At 44.5% G+C, this 10383-nt stretch overlaps 1 protein-coding gene across 1 annotated transcript in view; it reads left to right on the forward strand.

Moving 5' to 3' along the window:
- The window catches only part of LOC119436941 (transmembrane protein 268-like), a 67806-nt gene that overhangs the window by 38587 nt on the left and 18836 nt on the right, over nucleotides 1–10383 (forward strand). The window contains exons 6-9 of the mRNA XM_037703984.2: nucleotides 170–280; nucleotides 8628–8663; nucleotides 8755–8835; nucleotides 8940–9050. Of these exons, the coding sequence (XP_037559912.1) occupies nucleotides 170–280; nucleotides 8628–8663; nucleotides 8755–8835; nucleotides 8940–9050 (339 nt within the window). The remainder of the gene's footprint in view (nucleotides 1–169; nucleotides 281–8627; nucleotides 8664–8754; nucleotides 8836–8939; nucleotides 9051–10383) is intronic.

Below are 10383 nucleotides of genomic sequence, written 5' to 3' on the forward strand. Positions count from 1 at the left end.
CTGTTTGGACCATAGCATTTTCTGCAAGTTTTAATGCAAGACAGATGTAAAGATAATGGCATTTCATGCAGGAAGTTTGGTGGGTAGTAATTCAAGTGTATTGTATGGTATGTCTCATAAAATGGTAGTAACTTGTGCTGTTGCTTAAATTGCATTTTGCTGTTTTCAGTTGCTGCACATGCTCGAGCGGTGTATTGCCAGCATCAACAGTCTCTTCTTCCGTCACAAGATATTGCTTGGCCTTGATGACCGTGGAAAGATTTCATGTCACAAAGTTCACGTATCCTTCTAACCTCACATGCTTGTGACTACTTGTTGTCTTGGTGTGTAGCCAGTGCATGAGTGATGAAGAAACCTGTTGGAACACATACAAGCGCAGCATAAAGGGAAGTACAAGTCAGATGACATATTTGTCCGGAAACTTTATGTATTTCTGATGTTCTGCCCACAGCGTGATGGACAATGTTGGTGCATGTTCATTAATACAGTGTAGACGGCTTATAACGTAAGTCGCCGGAGTCGCCAATAGCCACACTATAAGTGGTACCGCACTATAACCAAAAAAATTATTTTATTGCAATAGCAATCATATAGACACTCGAGGCACATTTCTGCCATCACTGTCGCTGTCGCTGTGAGGTTCCGTATAAAGTCCAAGGGCGATAAAATCATCGCCTTGCGCTGGATGCTGTATGTGTGAGTGAAAGCGTGCGAGGGTGAGCCGGCGATCGCGGCTCAGTCTCGCGCATGCAAGGGAGGAAAGCGGGAAGGAAGCGCGCCGTCTTCCATCGTGCGCAAGGCTCCAAGGGGAGGGTAAGGATTGGGGGGTGCGCTCTACTCCGTGCTTTCCGCCTGGGCCCGCTGTATCTTGAAAGCCATCTGTGCGCTGTGTTTTCTCAGCTTAGTTCAAGTTGATGCGAGACGCAGCGTGAAGGTCAATTCGCTCGCTGCTGCTGCCGCGCTTCTTCACTATAGCGTTTTGACAGCAAGTTTTCATGGTCATCGAGCAAGACATGTTCATGTTTGCTTGTGCGCGCGTGACACCATGCTTGTTAATGCGCAGAGAGCCGCAGCGGCGGATGTGCTTTCACGCGCTCCCGCCATTGCATCATTTGCATCATTTTGCCAGCGCCCCACGCTAAAAATGCTGGGATGCGTGGCCAGCTCGGCGCGGCGGGCAAAAGTAGAAACGGAGCTATTCACGCACCAGCAATGTTGGAACACGTCCGACGGCGCCAGACATGCTGGTTGCATCGTGTTGTTGGAGTATAGACGCTGGTTGTTCGCCACCGTGACGTCGGAGTAGATCTGCGGCTTGAGGGGAGCATTTGCCGTCTTGGTTGACTGCCGAACTTCCAGGCGGCCGCACTGTAACCGGTATTTTGCTCCCGCAACTGCACTATAAGCGATATGCGTATACATAGAGTGCTATGGGGAAATTAACAGGAGTCTGAAAAGACCGTATTATATCCAGTCCTGCACTATAAGTGGTTACATTATAAGTGGTCTATACTGTAGGAAAAAAGAAGCACGAAAGAGAGATGGGTACAAAAAAGATGGCAGGACATGTACTCCTGCTGTCTTTCTTGTACCCATCTCTCTTTCTGGCTTTTTTTTTTCCTATTAATGTACATCTACTGGCACTTAACAACTTTATTTGCTTACTCGTGCTGTCTTTCTTGTACTTGTCCTTTCTCATGCTCATTTTTGCTGTTTATAAGCTCCTAATTAATGTAGTGACAGTGCTAATGTTACATTTTTCTTTAGCTCTTGTTGAAATGCACTTCGTCTCTAACGAATTAATAATTCACCTGGAAAGCAGAAAAAAAATTTGCGGAGGCATCTAGTGCATTACTTGCTGTTAAGAGCCAAAGATCTGAAGATTATCAATGGCACTGCTGTCTGTCCCTTGTTTAACAATAGCTGCGACAATGCGATGGCACATAAAGTCTCTATGTTGTGTTGAAATGAATTTTCATTGGTGTGCTTTTTAGCAAATGCGTTTATTATGCTTAGCGTTTACTGCTTGCTATTTATTATACATGAGCTACAAATTGTACACACTATTTTGCCTGCAATTTTTAATTACATAATTTGCAGAATACTTTTTTTTTATGTATGTTGAGCAGTGGAACGAATTTTTATGCTGGATACCTTCAGGTCGCTCACCTACTACATGTGTAAATTGAAGGTGTCTCTTCCACTTTTTAATGAGCATTTTTTGAAGTCTTGGATTTTGGTGAACCAATGAAGTATATTAACAGTCTACATTTGTGGTACATTCTGTTGAAAAGAAGTAAAAGTCAATTGATTGTTGTCCGCAGGGGCTGTCCGGCCTTTACTTTTTTGTGATAGGCTTATAACAAACCTCCATATAACGCATTCCTGGATATAACAAAGTTTTTGTATTCCCCACCGTTACTTCATAGAAGCACATGTATTTGAGACCTCTACGTAACGAAGTGGCAACGGGAGACCCCCTCGAAATAACGAATTTTCCCTGCCGACAACCTAGTGATTTCGCCCCAAATTGTCATTTTTGTGCGAGCAGCAACCGGAAGCACCTTCTCCGCCGCGACGGAATGCGAAGCGGCGGCGGCACGCTTGGCGCGCTTGAATTCACGGTGACTGCAAGGCGAGAGTGAGCACACATGTGTGTGCTGCGAGCGTGCGCGAGGCAGGGCCTGCATCCCTGAACCCGGCGCTCTTGCCGCCCCGGGCGTGACCTTTCCCCTTCCCTTCATTCAAACCTGATCCCGCCGCTTGCTGCAGCTGGCCTAGCCCGCCAAGCTGGCACTATTGATATAATCTCGACCGGGTGAGGTGGGTCGTCACCACAGGAATCAGGAGACGACGATGAAGGCGGGCATCGTAATGATGAAAAATAGAAAAGATTGTATTCACTTCATTGGTACATGGTTTTGACTCTATCCGAGTCTCGAGCGGTTCTGATTAACACGGGGGCCAGGACGGCCTTAAATCCCCTCGTGGTGGCCGGCATTTCCTTCGGGGAAGTCCTCTCTCCGGTGGTCATAGTTGACGACCTCCTCGCCCTTGGGTCCTCCTTCTTGGTAGCTCGCCGTTTTCGTCTGCTCCGTAGAGGTGAGAGCTCTCTCGGGGCTGAAGGGGATTATCTCGTCACGGGAAAAGCGCTGGGGCTTGCTTCCCACATTGGAGAGATACAGATTCCAGGCATAACCTGCCGATGACTCCTTCAGGGAACTTGTGGAAGTGTCAGACCTCTGTCGGGCGGTCAAGTTGGCGACCTCCTCTCCCTCGGGTCTTCCTTCTTGGTAGCTCGCTGTTTTCGTCTGCTCCGTAGAGGTCAGACGCTCTCTCGGGGATGAAAGAGGATTATCTCGTCACGGGAAAGGCGCTCGAGCTTGATTCCCACATTTGACAGGTGCAGTTCCAAGCCGATCATAACACTATCCTTTTCCTGTTGATGTTGCCAAAGGAAAAAAAAAAACTTCTTTTTTTTTTTCAACACGCTGACAGCGCCACTCTTTGGTCACTGCGCAAGTCTCTGCGCTTCACTTCGCTAACCTGACACTAGGTGACACTATGCGACGCTACGATCGTGTCGCTCGCTCTTCGTTTCCAACGCCTCGCGCTTGTGCGAAGCGACATGGTCCACGCATCCAGTACCTGGTGTGACATTCCAAGGATGAGTGCTTCGACGAAGAAACGCGAGATATTGACCTCGTCTGCAGTTCGCTTTGAAGATAACCACGCGCGGGCGCACACTTTTTCCACATCGCAGATCGCTTTCAAGATACGGCGGCCGCCGCCGAAGTAAACGCCTCCCTTTCTCGCCTCCCCCACCGTGCCTAGCGCGGAAGCGGGCTTCCGCCCCCCCCCCCCCCTCCTTCTCCCTCGCGCGCGCGAGATTGAGTCGGCCGACCCCCCCCCCCAAGCTTTCACTCGCACACACAGCGTACGGCACGCGGCGATGATGTTGCCGTGTTTGGACTTTACACGGAACCTCAAAGTGACATCCACAGTGACGCCACAAATGCGCTTCTCAATAAAATGTGCTTCTGCGCGGTTACTACTCCGACGGCAACAGCGAATTCGCACCCCCTACCGGCAGCTTCTCCGCGTTACCGGGAACTTATCTCGAAGGCCATGCTTTTGTATGCGACAATCGGCAACAGCTGTACGAGCAGGAAACACGTCATGGTGGCCATGTTGTAAATTCACTATCGCTGGCGACTGTCGTCCGGGCGTCGCAACTCGAGAATCGAATGTCTGCACACATGAGATTTTGCCGATTTTGTGCCTGTGCTTGTAGAGCAAGAAAAATAGTACGCACTAACCGTTTGGTGGGCAATGAGCGACTACCGCTTAAGCGGTCAGCCAATACATGGGGTTCAATAGGGGCTGGGTGGGGGAATTTTCACGACTACGTATTAACGCGGTTTGACTGTACTATCCTTACTTCGCATAGCTGTCTGCTAATTTGCTGTCGCAATCGATGCTTCGCCTTTTGGGCGAAACTGGGACTTTTTTGTTCATTGCAACTTTAGTGTATTGGGAGTAAATCTTGAGCGATAGTACATGCGGTAAGCATTTCTTTTTCAAATTTTCATGCCGAACCTGCATATACCGAAATCCTCTTTATAACGAAGTTTTTCGGTAATTTGTCAATTTCGTTATATCCAGGTTTAACTGTATAATGCAATGCAATGATCTTTTTATGACTAGTGGTTGAGTACTAGTGAAAAAATTATAATGAGTTTCTACGTGATCGGGCTAGTACTTGAATGCCCCAGGGTATAGTCTCAAATTATGTCCTGCATTTACCTCAATTTCTCGATTACTGAAGCTTTGTTTGCAACCATATTGACGCCTTAGATGCTCTCTAGCAATAATCTATCACCTTAGCTTGACTTAATATTTGCCTTTAGTGACCCTTTAATATGTGATGCAGTACTTTTTGGTGGTGAACAGTGAGAGAAGTATCTAGCTTAGTGCTCTCAAGACACTCTGCCGCCAATGGGTCACGATTAATGTCACCATTTGGGTCAGGCACATTTGTGCTGACAGTCAAGTGCGAAGTGTCTGGTGAGTGCCAATTTCAAGATCGAAACGAGGAAAGTTTTGGCCCATAGAAATGTATGGGTGCTGGCCGGGACCTTCGGTCTGAATTGAATTATCTGATCAATCTAAATAGCCAGAATCAAATTAATGAAGGTGTACTGTACACCATTGTTTTAATGACTTTCAAAGCTTGCTTTCAAGCTAATGGACACTAATAAAGACCGATTGATCTTAAAAAATTAAAGTAAACTGTGAAATTGGAAGCCTAGGTCTAACTCTCTTGTTGTGTCATATTGTGCAGACCTGTGCTTTCTGATAAAATTCTAATTTCACGACTAATGCGTGCAATGATAAATAATGGATCCCAAAATTAGTGCACACTGTAGTGTTTCTATAGATGGGGCACACATGCAGGTGAGATATGGCTGTGATTTCTGGAAGCTTTGCAAAGCCTTCATCCAAATAAAAAATTAGGTGGCCGCACGTGTGTCTGCGGACATAGCAATGGCAAGGCCTCAAAATAAAAATAGAATGACATGATGTATTGAAAGTGCTCACATGTAGCCAAATCTTTAGCACATGTTGCCTACTGGACTGTTGGTCCTCACCGTCATCAAAACTTCAAGCTGCAGCCAGATTTCCTCAGTGCTTTTGGAGGCTGCTCTCCCTTTCTTAGTGCTGTTCCCCTTAGCGTGGGCTTGCATTAAAGATGCCCTGAACCACTTTTTATCGACGTGGAGAAATGCATTTGATGTTAAAATAGGCTATTTCAGGAATACTTAACCGCAAAAAAGTACTTCAATGCAGTCAGCAGAAGCGGAGTCATTGGCAAACACCGCCTTTGCGGTGCTTCCGCCGCTCCTTCTTCAATGCCTTGCACTGCGAAGGCTATGGTGAAGCGGGGCGTGCCCACAATGCTCTGCCTACTGAATGTCAACGTGGCGGACAGTTAGAATTTGATTTTGGATGTTCACATAGACGCCACTACTTCCAATTTTGCCGCCTACAATGTGCCAAATGCAAGCCAAACACGGTTGTCCTCAGTGAGCTGCAGTGTGATCAGCCAGCAGACTCGTCACGTCACCCCGCGGCGGCCGCGGTATCTACGCAACGTAGTAGACCGCAGCTACTTGCAACTGTAGTGCGTATGCGTAGTGTTTGCTTTGTGCACGACAGGGCTTGAGCACGTGCTCGCACTCATATGCTCCAGTCTGGCTGTGCTACATGGTGCGGAGCAGCTTTGCCCTACATCAGATTGACAGATGGATAGTAGCCGCATCCAACTTGCATGTTTTGAAGCGCTATCAATAGCTCATTACGAAGCAAAGTCTGCCAAGGCATCTAACCAGGAGCAGCTAGGAGTGAGCGCGCGCTCTGGCATGCATGCATGGGGTCTGACCTTAAGTTTCGCGTGATTCGTGGCTAGTTGAGTCTTCAAACTAGTTGAAATTAGCGAGACCAGACGGCTACGACACTGATAAGCAGGGTGGCCAAAGTTTATTTCCTATGCGGGCGGCCGCCGTCGAGCGTGAGCAGCCGATAGTCTGCTTCTTGCAGAAGTACGTAACAGTTATCAAAATTCGAAAGCAGATTTTCGCTTACTTCAGCCTGTTTATTAAACTTCGTCAGTAAATATACACAGTAAGAGTAGGAAGAAGTGCACTTATTCAAAAGCCCTTCTTGATTGATGTCAGCTATTGGCCAATAGCAGCCGCGTATGAGAATCTGCTATATTACAAAATAAAGCGTCCGAAAAGAATGAGCAGCAGGCTTCTGCTTGAAAAGAGAGCATCTGAGAGATAGGTGACTTCGCGCTCCGCTTGCGAGCTCTATGCACCACGCACGACTGCAAAACTTGGCGGGCTGCAAACATGCGCGGACTAAGTTTTTTAGTGCGCGGACTAAGTTTTTTCACCAAGCCCGAAAGGTGGTTCAGGACCCCTCTAAAGGGACACTAATCAGTATAGATTTATATACTATTCTTTAAAAACTCTTACTTTTGTTGATTTTGCAGTAATAGGTTATCTATTACAAGAGAAAAATGACAGTCAAAATGTCACTTTTCAATTGAATTTGAATCACTTTTGAGTTTTGTGCTGAAATTACAGGGCCTCTACGTCACTGTGACGTCATCGATTGCAAAGTATATTTATCAAATTTCCATGTTCACTTCTTGATTCTTTTAGAATAGTATGTAGTTCATTTTTGCCACGAAGAGCTTAACTAGGCCTGAGAAGACAACATAAAAATCCGTGACGTCATGGCGGCCCTGGTGCGGGAACTTCAAGGTGGTGTCACCACCCGTCAGTTTTTGCATCTTTTCTGGCTTACCCAGCGTCTTCTCAATGGAAGAGTGGGTTATTTTGTATGGTGGAATCATTTTTCTTTTTATTGTACTTTAAGTGCTAAGCAGTTGGATGAGCTGCTGCATCAGTGATGAGTCTCTGCATGAACGTCAACTATTTTACTGACATTGATAGGGAGGCAGTGCTCTAACATTAATCGCTTCATGGACTGTGCAATGAAGTATTGACTACGACTTTCAATTCATCAGTGAATTATTTTGGCACCAAATACAGATTATGATCCTGAGCATAAAATTTCATGGAGCATGTAATATGTATGCAATGTCTCTCTCTCTCTCTCTCTCTCCGTCTCTCTTTTACCTATTGTGAGACGGAGTAAAGGCATCACCTAGCTAGCAACAGGGCACTTGGCATTTTTGCGCAAATTGTATGAGAGAAAGCTCTGCAGGATGTGTGTTTGACACTAGCTGACTCTTTTGTTCGCTTATCTGCTGGCTGTTTCATGCCCACTGCAAATGCTGAAATGGCATTCTTGATGTTTTTTTGCATCATTTAAAAAAGAGCATGCTGCAGCCTTAGCAGTAACGAGCGTTAGTTTTTCAATATGCTGCAACTAGCGCTCAATCGGACTGCGATCAGATATGTTCACTTCTCTACACAGATGTCCATGTACCTGTTTTCTGTCTTTATCTTTGTATGCAAACGAGCTTTTGACAGCTCAGAAGGAAATGGAAGAGCTACAAAACTGAATCCTTACAAATCACAAAGAAGGCATTGAAAAAATAGCAAATTTTTTGTAAGGAATAAAGTTCAAAAGATGCTTTGATTTTTCTTGTATTCAAGTCATAAATGCAACATGCTAACCATGGCATGTAGTCTGCAATCAATAGTATAGTATATAAAAAAAAAAAAAACTCATATTATGCACTTCAACATATACTTTTTTTTTTTAGATTTTACTTGCATTAGTCGGACAGATGTGATTTTAAGCCCAATTCATTTGAACATTAAAGTACAACTTTTAGCAATGTTTTCAGGCTGAAGTTCTTGTGGCCAGACTGGATGTAAAACTTATGATACTGTGGTCACCACCATTAATCTGATTTTGCAGTAAAGTGTCAAGTCTGTGTTCATAAGGCCTCCGTATCGAAAAAATAGCTCTGTGCCAATACTTATCAAAGATTTATCCACTCTAAGTACTCTGGCCTAGGAAATTATGTGAAATTTGTCAAAACACTATTGTGCAGTGCTTTACTGTCTTCCTTGACACAATACCAGCTCATATTCGTCTATTTTGATGTTAGCCAATGCATTGTAAGTACTCTTTTGAATATTTTTGTGTAGGTAGTTCCTTTTTGGCATGTGCAAAAGCTAGAATCATTTTCAATTGGGGTGTCATCTGCAGAGGTATCTATACGAGATGCTGGAAAACCAAGACCGTCAAGATGCCCTTGATGCAAGAGCCGCAGGGGACACCACCAACTCGGTAAAGCAGTGCTTTTTTACTGTCGTGTTTGATTTTAATGGTTACGATACGTAGAGTCAGGTTGTTATGTGTTTTCTTTTTTCTTTCTCTTCAACTCTTTTTAGGGCAGAAATGGGGCAGCACTATATCCAGTTGATCGGACGCGAATGGACATTGACATGTCAGACATCATCATTACAGGAGGCAGCTCTACGACTCGCATCTCGCAGAGAGAGGCAAGTATCTGGCTGTCGACTTTAGAAAGTGTTTTTGAAATTAATGCAGGCAGCATCAGTACTCAACTTGAGCAATTGTTGTTTATCGGATGTAGACAATTCATTTTGGCTACACCCGCTGTAGTGGCATAGCGGCTATGGCATTGCACTGCCCAGAACAAGGTTGCGGGATCAAATCGTGGCCACAACGGCCGCGTTTCAATGGAGGCGAAATGCAAAAACGCCCATGTATCATGCATTGGGTGCACTTTAAATAATCCCAGGTGGTCAAAATTAATCTAGAGACCCCCACTACGGTGTGCGTGCCTCATAATCATATTGTGGTTTTTGCATGTAACACACCAGAATTTTTTATTTTAGCTGCATCATATGCTTTTAATAGTCCTGTACAGAAGTGTTCTCCATACTGTAAGGTATGATATATAATAAACCTGCACAAATAACTGAAAAAAATGGGAAGTGTATGGCTGTCATAGTTGGCACATTTTACACAGCCTGCGCTCAGCGTAGATCTCCAAACTGCACTGCTCTATTTTTCTATCCCTTTTTTCTCGCTCCAAGACATGAAGCCACTTGCAACTACATGCCCTCCTTAATGTCAGTAATTGCTGTCATTCTTCATGGGTGCTATGTCTGGTAGCAGAATGAAAGCATCCATTTCAGACACCAAAAGCTGTTGTGTTGCACAGCTGCAAAACTGTTATCCATTTTAGAATGCTCCCACATAAAGGAACCAGAACTCTGGCATTCTGGGTTCATTTAATACTTGTGTGCCTTCTATTTGCCATTTATGGAATTTTTTACTTCCTTAAAATGAAACATCTAAGTAAAAACTGAACTTAAATATTGTGTGAGACATATATTCTCCAAGACATATATTTTGCTTTAAACTGATAAACATGAGTGTGTAAACGTGACTGGTCTAAAGTGTGCTACGAAGTACATGGGCAGTCCAACTAAGTTTCCAAAAAGCATGTGTTAAGCAGTTCTATAATCCCAATGCATTTTTTAGCAGATTTTGGAGGCAAATATCTCTAAAATGGCTCCAGTCTTAGGATTTCTTCTAAGCAGACATCTCTTCACTACTGCTTGGCTTCAATTTCACAGTTGCAACATGTGCTCTAAAAGCTAATAATTAAAAAGTAAATTGGTGAACATTTTTATTTAGCAACCTGGACATATCAATTTGTCATGCAAGTAACTCCACCTTTTCAGGTAATCCACCTCAACAGGCTGAATTGCGCTATTTGCTTTGGACAAATTTTGCTTTTTTTTTTTAATTTTTTCAACTTAAAAAAAGAAAGCATGGTGTGTGTGGGTGGGTGGAAATGGG

Source organism: Dermacentor silvarum, chromosome 1 (assembly GCF_013339745.2).
Source record: "Dermacentor silvarum isolate Dsil-2018 chromosome 1, BIME_Dsil_1.4, whole genome shotgun sequence".
Classification (NCBI taxonomy): Eukaryota; Metazoa; Arthropoda; class Arachnida; order Ixodida; family Ixodidae; genus Dermacentor; species Dermacentor silvarum.